The following is an 18205-nucleotide window of genomic DNA, read 5'->3' on the forward strand; positions in this document are numbered from 1 at the left end:
TGGAGGGTGGCGAGGGGGTGTCCCGGGGGCGGGGGGGGGGGGGGCACTATCTGGCAGGTCGGGCCGGCGCACGGCCGGCTCCATGCTGTACGGCGCGACCGCTGCAGATCGTCGCCGGGCGCATGCGCGGCCAGAGACCCGGCAATTCTCCAGCCATTTTTGTCATGGAGGCCGGGCGTTTTACGTGGCATGACTGCTAGCCCCTCGCCGGTCGCAGCATCGGTGCTGGGGCGGTGCCAATCTTTCCCGCATAAAACGTCACGGGTCTTCGGGACATAGCCTGAAAATCGGAGAATCCAGCCCAATAATTCAAATCATTATTTTAATGCTGAAATCAATAGATTTTTGCTAACTGAATGCATCATGGAGCCACAGCAGGTAGATGGAGCTTGGATAGCAAAGCAGGCTGAAGGGACTGAATGTCCCAATAGGAAGGGAATTGGGTGGGGTCTCAAACAGGTGGTCAACTAGCTGCCACCTATTTCCTGCCCAGCACATCGAGTATCGACAGACTAACTAATGACTAACTTCGGGTCCCTCCCGGAGTTATCTGTTGTAGAATTGATAATCAAATTTATCTTCTTAAATGTCATATGCAACCTGACCTGGGTGTCCTTGTACACCTGTCACTGAACATAAGCATGTAGGTACAGCAGGTGGTGAAGAAGGCAAATGGTATGTTGGCCTTCATGGTGAGAGGATTTAAGTACAGGAACAGGATATCTTGCTGCAATTATACAGGGCCTTTGGTGAGGCCAAACCTGGAGGATTGTGTGCAGTTTTGGTCGCCCTATCTGAGCAAGGATGTTCTTTCGATGGAGGGAGTGCTGCAAGGGTTTACCAGACCGATTCCCAGGATGGCGGGACTGACACATGAGGAGAGGTTGAGTTGGTTCGGATTATATCTGCTAGAGTTCAGAAGAATGAGGGGGGTTCTCATTGAAGCTTACAGAATTCTAACAGGACTAAACAGGGTCGATGCAGGAAGAATATTCCCAATGGCGGGGGAGTCCAGAACCAGGGGTCACAGTCTGAGTTCAAGGGGTAGACCATTTAGGACTGAGATGAGGAGAAATTTCTTTGCCCAGCCAGTGGTAAGCCTGTGGAATTTGCTACCGCAGAAAGCAGTTGAGGCCAGAACATTGTATGTTTTCAGGAAGAGTTTGTTGTAGCACTTGGGGCTAAAGGAATCAAAGGATATGGGGGGAAGGCGGGAACAGGTTACTGAGTAAGATGATCATAATGAATGGCGGAGCAGGCTCGAATGGCCACCTCCTGCTCCTATTTTCTATGTCTTGATATGGGAGTTACAGAAGCTACATTGACTGAATAACTAAGCTTCCTGCTGTGTGTAATTTTGTGTTTTGAATAAAAACTATTAATGCATTAAAGGTGCGCAGTAACATGGAACGATCTTGACAACTATTCACTGGTCTGCAATGTGATTGTACGAAACGCTGTTGCTGTTGTAGTCGTGTTGACCCTCGGTAAACTAAATCCAACTTCAGAACGACATTACAACACAAGTAACACAAATGTTGGAGGCAACTTATCGAACTCCCCCCTCTGGGTCCGAAGGTGCAGATTTGAGTTCCGTCATCGTTCATACTCATTATTTAAACTAGTAGTCCCCTACTTCTGGAGGAGAAGCTCCGCGTTCATATCCAACGCCAGGACTTGTAGCCATAGAGACAGTGTTTATAACGCAATTCAACGCGTTGATAATCAGCTCAGAAATTCTTCCCCAACTATCGCCCAAGGGGAAAATACAGAGCAGGGGCAAAGATACACTCACAAAAGATTGTGACAGACCATTGCACTTTGAATAAGATTGGCCCCTGTTCGGGGCGACATGCAAACACCTAGGTATCAAACAGAAATGCACAATTACCTCCCTGTTATGATTTTGGGGGTTTTACTTTCACTCACAGTCTAAGAGAGGTGAATAAGGTTGCCACACCGTAGGTTACTTAACCAGGTGACAGAGTTTATTGCGGAAGTGTTGCTTGCTCACAGTCTAAAGATGGAAGGGAGGGAATTCTCCCAAGCGCATCTGATGATGTTACTGCATTATCATGTGACATCCTGCTCAGAGAGGCATTGGTTACAGCACGTAACAGTCCCAAACCTGCGAGTGCCATCGCCGAGGACAAGGGCAGCAGCTGCGAGGCAGCACCACCAGTCGCAACCCCTGCAAGTCACAAACATCACCCCAACATGGAGAGATAACGCCGTTCTTTCATCGCCACTGGGTGAACATTCCAGAACCGCATACACTGCAGCAGTTCCGCAAGGCGGATCCTCACCATCTCCTCAAGGGCAACTCAGTACGGCCAGTCCCCAGGATTAATATTTTTTTTAATGAATGCCTGTGAGTCGGAAGGTTGTAGCTTCAAGCCCTGCTCCAGGACCAGAATGCGACAACCCAGGCCGACATTCCAGTGACATACTGAGGGAATGCTGTCCTGACAGAAATGCCGTCTTTCAAATAAAATGTTAAACCGAGGCTCCCTCTGTACTCACAGGTGGACAACCCACGACAGGCACTGTTTCAAAGTCTAGCAGGAGACTGACCTAAGTGTTCTGACCAATAGTTGTCCGACATCAACATCAGCAACACACAATCTGCTGATTTCCATAGTTTTTTCATAGAATCCCTACAGTAGAGAAGGAGGCCATTCGGATCCTCGGGTCTGCACTGACCCTCGGAAAGAGCACCCTGCCTGGGCCCACTCACCCACCCTATCCCATAACCCCACCTAGCCTGCACATCTCTGGACGCTAAGAGGGGTAACCTAGTGTGGCCAATCCACCTAACCCACACACCTTAGGACTGTGGGAGGAAACCGGGGCACCCGGAGGAAACCCACGCAGACACGGGGAGAACGTGCAGACTCCGCACAGACAGTCACCCGAGGCTGGGATTGAACCCGGGTCACTGGTGCTGTGAGGCAGAAGCGCTAACCACTCTGCCACCGTGCCGCCCATTATCTCAGCTGGTATGGGAACTGTTCCGGCGCAGTTGGCTTTACCCTGTATCACAAACCATCTGTCCAGCCAAATGAGCTGAACCGGCCCCCCTGGTGGAAGTCTGCTGTGTTTCTAACACCACAAGTGCCTGTGCTTCAGGAAAGTACTTAATTGGCTGTAAAGCATTTTGGCTCATCCAGTGCTGATGAAATAAGCTGTGCAACTGCAAACCTTTCATTTTTGTGCACAGCGCGTCTCATTCCTGGTGTTCAGACAGCAAGCACACTGCACCTGGCTTTGAATTGGTCAAAGAGCACTCAATGTGCGTCTGTGCTCTGAGTGTTTCCCCTACTGTTTGTATTATCTGTGCATACTGAACAAGCATGCTTGTCTCGCTACAAGACAGCACAATTAGTATGACTTTCAGATGTCCTGACATCTTTTGCGGCTCAACTAAATAGATTCGCTCTGAATATTTCATTGTGGGTAATGCGCCGTGTTCAGTTCCTTCAGGCTGCTCCTTGCTCGAGACGCTTACCCTATATTTGCTATCAGTGTATCGAACAAGCCTAATTTATTTCTCCTGCAGTTCAGACATTATATGATGGAAGAATCTGTTTACTGCGAAATGTTACTCCACACTTTGTCTCCTCTTGAGTCATCAGTCACGAATTACAAAACCCATCGCTGGAGTTTGCACGTCGTTTACAACTGAAGTTTACCTTGTGCTGGGCAGTGGAGAGTGGTGATTTATGATCTTAATTTCTATTTCTCAAACCCCAATACTCAATCATATTTCATTAAGAATAATTTACTTGCGAGAATGCTGCATGGTTTTGCACAAGCCAGACTTTTCCTGTTCCTTTTGGGGTCTGTATTAGCTGGAATGGGGTAGGTGGGGGGGAGGTGGAGAGTGGGGCGGCAGTTCTGTAGACTTAGAGAAACGGCAGATTCGATGAGACCAGCAGGCTTTTTCCTGCCCACCAGTTTTGTCCATTCACAAGATTACATCAGGACTCGCTGGGGAAGACGATCAGAGCTTCAGATCCTATTGGAGGGAGGAGGACATTTTTAGAAACATTGTCGATCCTGAATTTTCCAATTGGTATCTCTTTCTATCATCATTTATAACTGACGTTAAAAACATTAGCAGTCAAAATTTCTCGGTACCTGTCTCTACATTTCCCGTTCTGTGTCCCATTGTTTCTGTATACGAATGACTATTTCCAATCAGTTTCTCACTGATTAATTCTTTCATCAATGGGTTGTAAGTCCTCATTTTAAGTCGTCCCGTTCAGCATCGTTCTGCTTTAATGTCGTGGGTATAATGGGGCTGCTATGTTCACTTGGTGTTGGTGTTTCCGCTTTTCCCAGGCACGATTCAGCAAGCGTGATGTGCCTGGCACGGATCCGGGCTTTACATCTGACTCACTCCGCCCGCCGAGATCTGGATCTCATCCTCGCTGGGCAAGATCCAGATCTGCATGTCTAAATGAGCCATTATGTGTCGACAACCGCGCAAGACCTCAACCGGATGCCGTTTAGCATCGGTTTCCACAAACGTGCACCGAGCGTAGTGGCACCTCGGAAGGTCTTGCAGGCCATCAGAGATCGCCGGGTAGCCGGGGACAGGGCAAAGTGGAACCCTGTCACTCCTCCTGGCACCTGGGTGTGGTAAACCACGTCATTGCATGATATGTATTGTATTGTATTGTGCATGCCTGGGCTTGTCCAGACTGGCTCCGCCTGTGGCTCCTCCCCTCGGGCTTCTGTATAAAAGTGGCAAGTCTCCGCCTCCGGACCCAGTTCGGGTCCAGAAGCAGGAAACTTGCTGTTTAGTGTATTAAAGCCTCAGTCACGTTCATCACTCTTCGTGTGTTATTGATGGTGCATCAATTTAATACACTAAACTCCTCAAGATGAACTCATCACTCAAGCCTGTTCGCTTGGAACTGGACCCACAAGTAGCCGACGCTACAGAGACTTTTGAACACTGGCTAAGCTGCTTCGAGGCCTCCTCGCATCCTTCATCGAAGACCTCACAGACCTCCAGAAGAAGCAGGTCCTCCATGCACGGGTGAGCCAAAGGGTCTTTCCCCTCCATAGGGACCCCCCCTCGTATGCGGAATCGATAACGCTGCTAAACGGACAATACGTGAAATCTGTTAACCAGGTATATGTAAGGCACCTCCTCGCCACGAGACGGCAACGCCCTGGGGAATCACTCGCGGAATTCCTGTGTGCCTTGCGCATCCTCTGCCGGAACTGTGACTGTCGGGCGATATCGGCTACCCAGCACGCGGAGCTGCAGATCAGGGATGCTTATGTTGCGGGCATGCACTCGAACTATATCCGCCAGCGATTATTAGAAGGGGGAACACTCGGCCTCCCAGAGACAGTACAACTCTCCAGCTCACTGGAGGTGGCCTCCCAGAACACGGGGGTCTACACCTCCGACCACGCTGCACCCTCGTGGGCCTCGTGGGCGCAGCCATCAGCTGACCTGGATGCGGCGCAAGCCTGCGCCGGGCAGCGGCCCGCCAACGCCGGAAGCCCGAAGTGCTACTTCTGCGGCCAGAGTAATCACCCCCGACAATGCTGCCCGGCAGGGAACGCAACTTGTAACGGCTGTGGGAAGAAGGGCCATTTTTCAAAAGCCTGTCAGGCCTGAGCTTTCCCTAAATCTTCTAGGCCCAGCAGCGCTGCCTGCTGCCTGTCGGGGCCGCCCCCAACTGCCGTGCCACCCGCCATTTGCGACCCGTGGGCGCCGCCATCTTTAATTTCAGCCGACACATGCGACATATGGGGCCGCCATCTTGGACGCCATCTTGCACCTCACTCGCCATGTGCGACTCATGAGGGCCGCCATCTTGGGACCACTCCGCAACCTCCCGGGAGCCCTGCTCACCCGACCGTACGCTGGCCGCTGCTATCTCCGACCGGCCTACCAATCGCCTTCCGACATTCACCTCCGTCACACTCGGCCAGTCCCGGCCGCACCACCTCGCGAAGTCCACGCTGACCGTCCGGATCAACGGGCACGAGGCGGCCTGCCTTTTCGACTCTGGGAGCACAGACAGCTTTATGCACCCAGATACGGTGAGGCGCTGCTCCCGCCCAATCTTACCCGCGACCCAGAAAATCTCCCTGGCTTCCGGATCCCACGCAGTAGAAATCCGGGGGTACTGTGTCGCGGCCCTCACTGTGCAAGGCGTAGAGTACACCAACTTTAGGCTCTCCGTCCTGCCCCATCTCTGCGCTGCCCTATTACTGGGGCTCGACTTCCAGTGCCACCTCCAGAGTTCAACGGACCCCTGCCCTCCCTCACCGTCTGTATCCTCACGGTCCTTAAGGTCGCCCCACCCTCCTTCTTCGCAAACCTCACCCCGGACTGTAAGCCCGTCGCTACCAGAAGCAGACGCTACAGTGCCCAGGATAGGACCTTCATCAGGTCAGAGGTCCAGCGACTCCTGCGAGAGGGGATCATTGAGGCGAGTAACAGCCCCTGGAGAGCCCAAGTGGTGGTCGTCAAGACTGGGGAGAAGCACCGGATGGTCATCGACTACAGTCAGACCATCAACCGGTACACGCAGCTCGATGCGTACCCCCTCAGCCGCATATCTGACATGGTCAATCAGATTGCGCAATATTGAGTCTTCTCTACAGTCGACTTGAAGTCTGTGTACCACCAGCTCCCTATCCGCCCGGAGGACCGCCAATACACTGCCTTCGAGGGAGATGGCCGCCTCTATCTCTTCCTCAGGGTTCCCTTCAGCATCACCAACGGGGTCTCGGTCTTCCAAAGGGAAATGGACCGAATGGTTGACCAGTACGGGCTGCGGGCCACATTCCCGTACCTAGACAACGTCACCATCTGCGGCCGTGACCAGCAGGACCATGACGAGAACCTCCGGCACTTCCTCCACACTGCGAAACTCCTGAACCTAACTCATAGTAGAGAGAAATGTGTCTTCCGCACAACCCGCCTGGCCATCCTCGGCTACGTCGTGGAACACGGAGTCCTCGGGCCCGACCCCGACGGCATGCGCCCCCTCCTGGAACTCCCCCTCCCCCACTGCCCCAAGGCCCTGAAGAGATGCCTGGGGTTCTTCTCGTACTATGCCCAGTGGGTCCCCAACTATGCGGACAAGGCCCGTCCACTGATCAAATCCACCATTTTTCCCCTGACGGCTGAGGCCCGACTGGCCTTCAATCGCATCAAGGCAGATATTGCCAAAGCCGCGATGCACGCTGTGGATGAGTCCATCTCATTCCAAGTGGAGAGTGATGCGTCGGACTTTGCGCTGGCTGCTACACTCCACCAGGCGGGCAGGCCCGTGGCTTCTTCTCCCGTACCCTCCATGCCTCTGAAATTCAACACTGCTCCGTCGAAAAGGAAGCCGAAGCGATCATAGAAGCTGTGAGACATTGGAGGCATTACCTGGCCGGCAGGCGATTCACTCTCCTCACTGACCAACGGTCAGTTGCCTTCATGTTTAATAACCCACAACGGGGCAAGGTCAAGAACGACAAGATCCTGAGGTGGAGGATCGAGCTCTCCACCTACAACTACGATATCTTGTATCGACCTAGGAAGCTCAATGAGCCCCCAGATGCCCTCTCCCGCGGTACAGGTGCCAGCGCACAAGTAGACCGACTCCGGGCCCTCCACAACGACCTCTGTCACCTGGGGGTCATCCGGTTTTTCCACTTCATCAAGGCTCGCAACCTGCCCTACTCCATCGAGGAGGTCAGGTCCGTGACCAGGGACTGCCAGGTCTGCGCGGAGTGCAAACCGCACTTCTATCGGCCAGCCACAGCACACCTGGTAAAGGCCTCCCGCCCCTTTGAGCACCTCAGCATGGACTTCAAAGAGCCCCTCCCCTCCACTGACCGTAACATGTACTTCCTCAACATCGTGGACAAGTACTCCAGATTCCCCTTCGTCATCCCCTGCTCTGATATGATCTCTGCCTCCGTTATCAAGGCTCTGCACAGTCTTTTCACTCAGTTCGGGTTCCCCGCCTACATCCACAGTGATCGGGGCTCCTCCTTTATGAGCGACGAGCTGCGTCAGTTCCTGCTCAGCAAAGGAATCGCCTCCAGCAGGACGACCAGCTATAACCCCCGAGGAAACGGACAGGTGAAGAGGGAGAATGCGCCGGTCTGGAAGGCCGTCCTCCTGGCCCTACGGTCGAAAAGTCTCCAGGTCTCCTGCTAGCAGGAGGTCCTCCCCAATGTGCCTCACTCCATCCGCTCGCTTCTACGTACAGCCACTAACCAGACTCCTCATGAGCATATGTTTGCCTTCCCCAGGAAGTCCACCTCCGGGGCCTCGCTTCCGTCTTGGCTGACAGTCCCCAGGCACGTCCTTCTCCGCAAGCATGCGAGGAGCCATAAAACCGACTCCCTCGTCGAGAAGGTCCTGCTCCTCCATGCAAACCCCCGATATGCCTACGTGACACACCAGGACGGGCGGCAGGACACGGCCTCCCTTTGGGATTTGGCTCCTGCAGGCTCCCCGGCGACCGTCACCACCACCCCCCACCCTACACCGTCTTCCCCCACCTCTACCCACCTCCCTCACAAATTAACACCCGCAGGTCCACCGGCGACAAGCACCACCACCTCCGCCCATACGGCGCTCCCCCCTTTGCCAACTCAACATCTGGTTGAAGAAGAAGAAGTCAACACGCTCCCGGACGCGCAGGTCTCGACGCCGGCGCCCACACCACAGCCGGGACTGAGGCGATCACGGCGGAAGGTTAAGGCCCCGACAGACTTGACCTTTAAGACCACTTCGCCCCCGCCGGACTCTTTTTTAAACAGGGGGTGAATGTGGTAAACCACGTTATTGTATTATATGTATTGTATTGTATTGTGCTTGTCCAGGCTGGCTCCGCCTGTGGCTCCTCCCCTCGGGCTTCTGTATAAAAGTGGCAAGTCTCCGCCTCCGGACCCAGTTCGGGTCCAGAGGCAGGAAACTTGCTGTTTAGTGTATTAAAGCCTCAGTCACGTTCATCACTCGTCGCGTGTTATTGATGGTGTATCACTGGGCACCTTGGCACTGCCAGCCTGGCACCCTGGCACGTCCCAGCTGAAAGGTTGGGGAGACTTCAGTGAAAACTATTTTCTGAGTCTCCATATTACTGATGCCACAGACCAGACAATCGTGGAGCATTTCGGATAAAACTGATCCATACTCACAATAATCGGCTATCGTCCGTAGCTGAGATATGGGGTGGGATTCTCCCAGCCATGCGCCAGGTCGGAGAATCCCCGCAACCACGCCACAGCGCCCCAACGCCAGCACGTCATTCTCCGTGGTCGCGGGCCGCTCTACGCGGCCGGGCTGCCAATTCTCTGGCCCGGATGGGCCGAGCGGCCGCTCTAAAAAGGCAGAGTCCCGCCGGTGCCGTCCACACCTGGTCGCAGTCGGTGGGAACTCTGCGCGCAGGGTCGGGGGTGGCCTGTGGGGGGGGGGGGAGGGGGGCTCTGACCCCGGGGGGGGGATCACTGGTCGCATGATCGCATATCCGGTGTCACCGGGTTCGTGAGACTCCGGATCACCGCAAAAAGTATGCGGTCCATAGGCCGACGACAGTATAACTGCCTGCCACTTGTTCTCCGTGATATTGTTGGCCCAGAAGAAATAACGCATTCGTTCAGCGTATTGGGTCCAGTCGTCAACACCGGCGTCAAATGTATCGAACCGTCCAAACAGAGGCACGGCGAATCAAGGAAATTCAAACTTGTGCCCCGAAATAGCGGGTAGGTTGCTCAACGTCAACACCAATCCAGTATCCCATCCTCATTGCCAGTTTAGTAAATCACCGAATGAAAGGTCATCGACCTGAATCATTAACTCTGTTCCTCTCTCCACAGATGCTGCCTGACCTGCTGAGTACTTCCCGTATTTTCTGTTTTGATTTCATATTTTCAGCACCCGTAGAAATTTTCTTTGGGATTTGTATCCCAGAGGTCTGGACGAATAATCCATCGGATGTGAGTTCAAATCCCGTCCTGGTGATTTGGGAGGTTGAATTCAGTAAATAAGCGAAGATAAAAATTAAAAGTTGGCTTCAGTGAAAGTGACCAGGAAGATGTTGGATTGTCATAAAATCCTAACTGGCTCACTGATGTCCTTGAGGAAAGAAATTTGCCACCTTTACCTGGGTTTTCAGTCCCATGCCGCTGCGGTTGACTATTTACATCACTCCGAAGTGGTCACATAAACTGGACAATGGTGCTACATTGACAGTATCTCGAAGCGGGCAATGAATGCCTGCATTACCAGTGATCACCACATTCGCAAGTAACGTCAGTAAATTTTCTGCTGCGGTTCTACTGATATTTAATTCACCCTTTGGTGGGAGATCAGCACAGATAGCACAAATGGTCATTTATGTAATTTCTCTCAGATTGCTAATAAGCCACCACTGAGTTTACGGTGAAAAATGGTGAGAGTGACTGCCCTTAACACCACGGCAGCATCTCACCTAGCGTGGCATCAAGGAGCCCTGACAAAAATGAAGTCAATGGGAATCAGTGGGAAAATCTTCGCTGGCTGGAGTCATACCCGGCACAAAGGAAGATGGTCGTGGTGGTTGGCGGCCAATCATCTCAGCTCCAGGACATCACTGCAGAGGTTGCTCAGAATAGTGTCCTCGGCCCAACCATCTTCAGCTGCTTCATCAGTGATCTTCTTGCCATCATAAGGTCAGAGGTGGGGATGCTCGATAATGATTGCACAATGTTCAGCGCCACTCATGGCTCAGATACTGAAGCAGTCCACGTCCAAATGCAGCCAGACCTGTCCAAAGTCCATGCTTGGGCTGACATGGAACAAGTAACATTCATGCCACACAAGTGCTCGGCAATGACCATCTCCAACAAGAGAATCTAACTATCACCCCTTGACATTCAATTGCATTACCATCGCTACAATAGGCTGTGAATCCTGTGGGCGAGTAACTCGCCTCCTGACACACAAAGCCTGTCCACTATCTACAAGGCACAAGTCAAGAGTGTGATGGAATACTCTCCATTGGCTGGATGAGTAAAGCTCCAACAACACTCAAGGAGCTTGACACCATAAGAACATAAACATAAGAACTAGGAGCAGGAGTAGGCCACCTGGCCCCTCGAGCCTGCTCCGCCATTCAATGAGATCATGGCTGATCTTTGTGGACTCAGCTCCACTTTCCGGCCCGAACACCATAACCCTTAATCCCTTTATTGATGGTGATCCCACCAGAGCAGCACGTTGGTGCAGTGGTTAGCACTGCTGTCTCACGGCGCCGAGGTCCCAGGTTCGATCCTGGCTCTGGGTCACTGTCCGTGTGGAGTTTGCACATTCTCCCCGTGTGGGGTTTGATCCCCACAACCCAAAGATGTGCAGGGTAGGTGGATTGGCCACGCTAAATTACCCCTTAATTGGAAAAAATGAATTGGGTACTCTAAATGTATATTAAAAAAAGAAGTTTGACACCATCCAGCACAAAGCAGCCAACTTGATTGGTACCCCGTCCACAAGCATTCACTCCTTCCACCACTGACAAACAGTAGCAGCCGGTGTACCATTTACAAGATGCATTGCAGGAAGTCACCAATGCTCCTTAGGCAGCACCTTCCAAACCCACAACCTCAACCATCTGGAAGGACAAGAGCAGCAGATACCTGGGGCCACCAGCACCTGAAAGTTGCCCTCCAAGCCACTCACCACCCTGATTTGGAAATATATCCCCGTTCCTTCACTGTCAATGGGTCAGAATCCTGGATGTCCCTCCCTGACAACACTGCAAGAAAGCAGATCACCACCACTTTCTCACGGGCACTTAGGGATAAACAATAAGAACATAAGAACTAGGAGCAGGAGTAGGCCATCTGGCCCCTCGAGCCTGCTCCGCCATTCAATGAGATCATGGCTGATCTTTTGTGGACTCAGCTCCACTTTCCGGCCCGAACACCATAACCCTTAATCCCTTTATTCTTCAAAAAACTATCTATCTTTATCTTAAAAACATTTAATGAAGGCGCCTCTACTGCTTCACTGGGCAAGGAATTCCATAGATTAACAACCCTTTGGGTGAAGAAGTTCCTCCTAAACTCAGTCCTAAATCTACTTCCCCTTATTTTGAGGCTATGCCCCCTAGTTCTGCTTTCACCCGCCAGTGGAAACAACCTGCCCGCATCTATCCTATCTATTCCCTTCAGAATTTTATATGTTTCTATAAGATCCTCCCTCATCTTTCTAAATTCGAACGAGTACAGTCCCAGTCTACTCAACCTCTCCTCACAATCCAACCTCGTCAGCTCTGGGATTAACCTAATGAATCTCCTCTGCACACCCTCCAGTGCCAGTGCGTCCTTTCTCAAGTAAGGAGACCAAAACTGAACACAATACTCCAGGTGTGGCCTCACTAACACCTTATACAATTGCAGCTTAACTTCCGTAGTCTTAAACTCCATCCCTCTAGCAATGAAGGACAAAATTCCATTTGCCTTCTTAATCACCTGTTGCACCTGTAAACCAACTTTTTGCGACTCATGCACTAGCACCCCCAGGTCTCTCTGCACAGCAGCATGTTTTAATATTTTATCATTTAAATAATAATTCCTTTTGCTGTTATTCCCTCCAAAATGGATAAATGTTGGCCTTGCCACTGGTGCCCACATCCCACGAATGAAATACAAAATCAATCACACCTCCACAGACATCTCTGTCCAGTGTTAAATTAAGGTGGGGGAAGGTCAAACTTTATTCTGTTGTTAACTACAATACGAATAACCAATGCCATCGAAAAACATACTCGGATAACATATTCTAGAAGGGGATCATCTGACCCACCTGGACTGTTCCAGCTCTTAGAACAAGCTTTTTAATTAAGCTCATTCAAGTCTGGTTTTTCTCCGGATTCCTGCCAATTTTCCCCTCCCAGTGTTTACCAAATCCCCTCCTGAAGTTTAGTCTGCTTCCAGCACACTTTCTAGTAGCGCATTCCAAATCATAACAAAACAAATTCTCCTCATCTTCCTCGCTTACTCTTTTGCTAATGACCTCAATTTCCATATTAAGAAATTATTCCAGAATCCCTGCATCGTGGTCCATTTTGAAGACACTGGCCGGTGTTTCGCCAGCCCGCTGAGCCGGGTGCACATTGGGCGAGGCCCAAATTGGGTCTTACGCTGGGCAGGGACGCCGATCCAATCGCAATGCACCCAACTCATTACACCCGCCGGGATTTGGATCACTCCCTCACTGCGCGTGATACAGATAATCATATTTAAATGAGACATTAGGCTCATATAGATATGCGTAGACCGTTTCAGGTCGCATTCTCCCGGTTCTCGATAGTCACCAGTCACGCCAGTGAGGCCTCTGGTCTCCTCAAATAGACATCAGACATGATGGCCTCGCTGGTGGGGCTAGGAGGCCATTGGAGCCCCCTGGGTTGTCGGGGACAGGGCAGGGCAGTGCCACAGGCACCCAGGCAGTGCCAACCGGGCACCTTGTCAGTGGGGGTGCCAGGTTGGCATACCTGGGGGCACTGCCAAGGGGCGGAGCCTGAGAGTGGACTGTGCCCATGAAAGGGGAAGTATGAAGGGTAGAGGGATGAAGGGGAGATGTCCTGATAATGAGGGCGGGTTTCAAGTGGGTTACTGAAAGGGGGTGCTGAAAGATGGGGGGAAGGGCCTGCAGCGGCCCCATTGGGGGTCTGCTCACTTGGGGGGTGGAGGGGACAATGCCCCAATGCCAGTGTGGGGCCAGGTCACCCTCATGCCAGGGTGGTGGGGGGAGACGGGCGGAGTCAAGCAAGTTTTTAGTAATGGGTAGTCAAGGGTTGGGGGTGTTGCCCACGTCCGTGGCAGGCGGGGGTCATGATGTTCATGGGTTGGGGACCCTCAACCTCACTTTGGGATCTGGATACCTTTTAAAAATGGCGCCCCCATCTCTGTGGAGCTGGTCTTGCCGGCGAATTTAGTTCCCCAGTGCGGAAAAATATTCTAAGCACGGGATTTACAGGTGAGAAATTCCCCAAGCTCCAAACAAATGATTAAATGTCGATGACTGCAGATCTAGATTGCGCCCAAACACTCGGCACGAATCAGCCCGTCAAACCCGCCCACAATGGCACTTTGTCATTTTCTGCGAGTATCGGGTCCACCGTTTTTATGCACACATGATTTCAATGGTTGACTGAAGTGCTAATACTGTGGAGACAGCAGTGAGCTCTGTCGGCTCTCTCAGAGGAGAAGATAGATATAAACACAATGCTGACAGCTTGAGAACTGATGTGTTTTGTTTCTCTGTTACAGACTGGGCTGCTGTCCAAAGCGTGAAAGGGGATTTCGGGCCAGTGTTTGAAGAGCAGCCAAAAAACACCCTGTATCCCGAAGGTTCGACTGAAGGGAGGGTGACATTGAACTGCCACGTACGAGCCAGCCCTCAGCCTAAATATAGGTAGTGCGCAATTTGCTTGCTCAAGAAATCTTAGTGCTAAACAAGTGCTGTTCAAGCAGGGCTGAACATTTGCTTATATTGGTCTGGGCACTTGAGATTGCTTGCATAGGAAATCATTTATTTTATAAGAGGTGTGACTCCATATCACAGGATCATTGGGACTGACGCAGGCCATTCATCCCCTCGATCCTATTCCATCATTCAAAGAGTTTGGGCTGATCTGTAACTTCAGTCCATTGATCTTCCTTGGCTGCAATTAGTCAAAGTCCTGGCCAGCAAACATCGAGTTCAAGTGTCATATTTTGAATGATTAATCAATCATTAATGACAACATATATTTAGATAGCACAATTAACATAATAACACAACCCAGTGTGCTTCATAGGAGGGTTAGAAAGCAAAATTCGACACTATGCCATAATATTAGATTATCACACATATCAGTCATGAATGGCGGAGCAGACTCGATGGGCCAAATGGCCTACATCTGCTCCTATGTCTTATAGTCTAATATCAGAATCCCCAATTTATTGCAATCCCAGATCAGACCCCAACAGTTGCTAGGGTACCAGACAGAAACCCCAACATTTTATTTTAATTTTTTTAAGACTATGAGGAAAGGATATCTCTCTCCAGGAGTGATTACGTGCACAAATTTGGATATGGTATATTAAAACAAACTTTATTACTAACACTGTATTAAACTAACTTTAACATCATACAAGCAATAGCTTGCAATTGCTAGTTAAATGACCCTTAACAATAAAATGAAACACTTCAACTCTTAACTGGTATCTTTTATCTCTAATCATGCAAAACATATCTCAGGTCAAAATCCACTTTTAAATACAGTTGGCAAACACAGAAATACTTGCTGTATAGACATGTCTTGGAGAAACTGTTTTGAGAGAGAGAGAAATCCTTCAGGAACCAGCCTGCAGATTGTTGCCTGTGTCAAGCAATTGTTTTACTTCCCAGCATCTGGCAAAATCTAAACTGAAACTCAACACCAGACTCCTCCCATTAACTACATCATCTCTATCCCACTAGCTGGTTTATGACCATCTTACTAAGGCTAACCACAACCCCACAATTATCTAAACCCCAGGGAACTTTCATTCTATAAATAAAATTTGATTAGCCCTATTTAGGCAAACACTACAGGCAGTTGGAATAAATGATGATCCTACACTTACGATGCTTTAATTACCCCTTCTGCGGCTGCAGTGTCTGTCTTTGAAGCCAGGATTTTTAGAAACCATACTGCAGTAAGGACACACGCACGAGCCCAGGCTGTTAACCATTACTGCACCAGATATAAATATTACAAAGAACAAAGAACAATACAGCACAGGAACAGGCCCTTCGGCCTGTATATACAATGTATATCTAAAATTCCTGTATTCACCACAACTTATAATACGTTCAGTATGAGCACATATAACTTGCAATGTGAAAAGCTCCCATGTTTCCTTCACTTGCCTAGCCTGAGTTCCACACACTGATCACTACCTCTGCACGCAGTTCCTACACTTATTTTCATTCACTTTCTGCAGACTTCTCAAGATGAACATTTCGGGCCACCTGCAGGCTGGGAAACAGTCAGGTGAACCCATAAGTTAGAGCTCCGTGCTGACCGATTCCAGCCTCGCCCCCAGCCCCACGACGATTTGGGCAGGGTATCAGAGGGGGTGTGGGGTGTGGTCACTGGTCTGTGGCCAGATTAAGGCCCTTAAGTTAGCGAATAATGCTCTGAATTGGGACTCATTTCACCGCCATGCTGATATGGCATCAGCAGGAGAGGCATGTGTCCAGCGTGTTCTTCGGCAGGTTTAGCTTACGAACATACGAATTAGGAGCTCGAGCTCCTACCCAGCCCTCGAGCCTCTCCGCCATTTAATAAAATCATAAAATCATGGCTGATCTGTTTGCATCCTCAACCTTCCACGATAACCTGTCACCCCCTTGCACATCAACAATCTATTCAGCTCTGCCTTAAAAATATTCAAAGACTCTGCTTCAGGAAGAAAGTTCCGAAGACTCATGACCATCAGAGAGGAGAGAAACTGGGGCTGGTTTAGCACACTGGGCTAAAGAGCTGGCTTTTAAGGCAGACCAAGGCAGGCCAGCAGCACGGGTTCAATTCCTGTACCAGCCTCCCCGAACAGGCGCCGGAATGTGGCGACTAGGGGCTTTTCACAGTAACTTCATTTGAAGCCTACTTGTGACAATAAGCGCTTTTCTTTCATTTCATTCCGCCTCACCTCCGTTTCAAATGGACGACTCCTTATTTTTAAGCAGTGACCCCCTCGTTCTAGATCCTCCCACAAGAGGAAACCTCCTCTCCACATCCACCCTGTCAATACCCCTCCGAATCTTAAAGGTTCTTAGCAAGTCGCCTCTTAGTCTTCTGAACTCCAGCGGGTACGAAGCTAACCTCTCCAACCTTTCCTCACAAGACCACTCACCCATTCCAGGGAATAGTCTGTTAATCTTTCCTGAACTGCTTCAGTGCATTTACATCCTTCCTTTAATAAGGAGACCAATACTGTGCACAGAACTCCAGATGTGATCTCAACAATGTCCCTGTAAAACTGAAGCATAACCTCCCTACTTTTGTATTCGATTCCTCTTGCAATAAATTATAAAATTTTATTAGCATTCATAATTATTCACGGTACCTGCAATTCATGTACTAAGACACCCAGATCCCTCTGCATCTCAGAGCTCTGCAATCTCTCACCATTTAGATAATATGAAATGTTTTATTCTGCCGACATTATAACTTCACATTTTCCCACATTATAATCCATTTGCCAGATCTTTGCCCACTCACGTAACCTATCTATATCTCTTTGCAGCTATCGGTCACTGAAAGGGGGTGGTTACCTCCTTCCCAGAACCCCTGTGCCAATTATAGCCTACCCCCTCCCCCACACAGTTACGTCTTCCCACATCTACCCTCCTCCCTGACTTATCTAACATGCCCTCACCCACCCCAACCTCTCACCAGGGCCTGCCAACCTAGCCCCGACCAGGTCCCAGGCTTACCCAGGTTTGGTGGCATCTAAGGTTCCTCTTCCTCCCCGGCCATCCTGCAATACCGACCATGGTAACTGACCCTCTGATTGGCTGGAATCTCATACTAATTAAAGGGCCGTCGCCCAGAAAAGTTCAATGGGCCGAGCCAACCTTGTGGAGGCAGGCTCCCACCTGAGATTTAAGCTGGGGGGGGCCTGGAGTCCGCCCTCAGCGTATAACCCAGCTCCCCTTGTGCCAATTCCCATTGCTCAGATTTCTGGTGTGGTCACAACCTTTCTATAGATTTGCCACCTATTACCATTGAGTTAAATTCCTATTGAACCAATCAACTCCACGTTGCTTTCCATTGTAATGCATGTGAACTCACTCAAACCAGCATTATATTTCCAAGACTCCCTGGCTGTAGGTTACAGAAAACGCATTTGCCAGCTTTGTCCACATGGCAGCTATCAAAGTTATTTACCGTGTGTGAAGAGCCTCGAGGCGTTTCCGAGATCAGTTCCCATGTAAACATCCGTCTCCACTTTACAATTAGCAGGCTGTCTGTAATTGGAAAACCATTCCTGATTCAGTTTTGGTATAAATGTGTTTCATTTATTTCAAGAGCTTTCTGAAATGGAAAGTAATTGAATCCACTTGAATCCCATACAATGGGAAGAATTGGAACACATTTGGTCAATTCATTACAAGATAATGAATGGCTTAGATAGGGTGGATGTAGGGGAGTTG

The 18205-nt window shown here is 50.3% G+C and overlaps 1 protein-coding gene across 3 annotated transcripts in view; it reads left to right on the forward strand.

Moving 5' to 3' along the window:
• cntn2 (contactin 2) overlaps positions 1–18205 on the forward strand; it is a 203881-nt gene that overhangs the window by 94373 nt on the left and 91303 nt on the right. For all 3 annotated transcript variants that reach the window (XM_072480105.1, XM_072480107.1, XM_072480106.1), the window contains exon 3: positions 14290–14434. In XM_072480105.1, the coding sequence (XP_072336206.1) occupies positions 14290–14434 (145 nt within the window). The remainder of the gene's footprint in view (positions 1–14289; positions 14435–18205) is intronic.

This window comes from Scyliorhinus torazame, chromosome 17, assembly GCF_047496885.1.
Source record: "Scyliorhinus torazame isolate Kashiwa2021f chromosome 17, sScyTor2.1, whole genome shotgun sequence".
Lineage (NCBI taxonomy): Eukaryota > Metazoa > Chordata > Chondrichthyes > Carcharhiniformes > Scyliorhinidae > Scyliorhinus > Scyliorhinus torazame.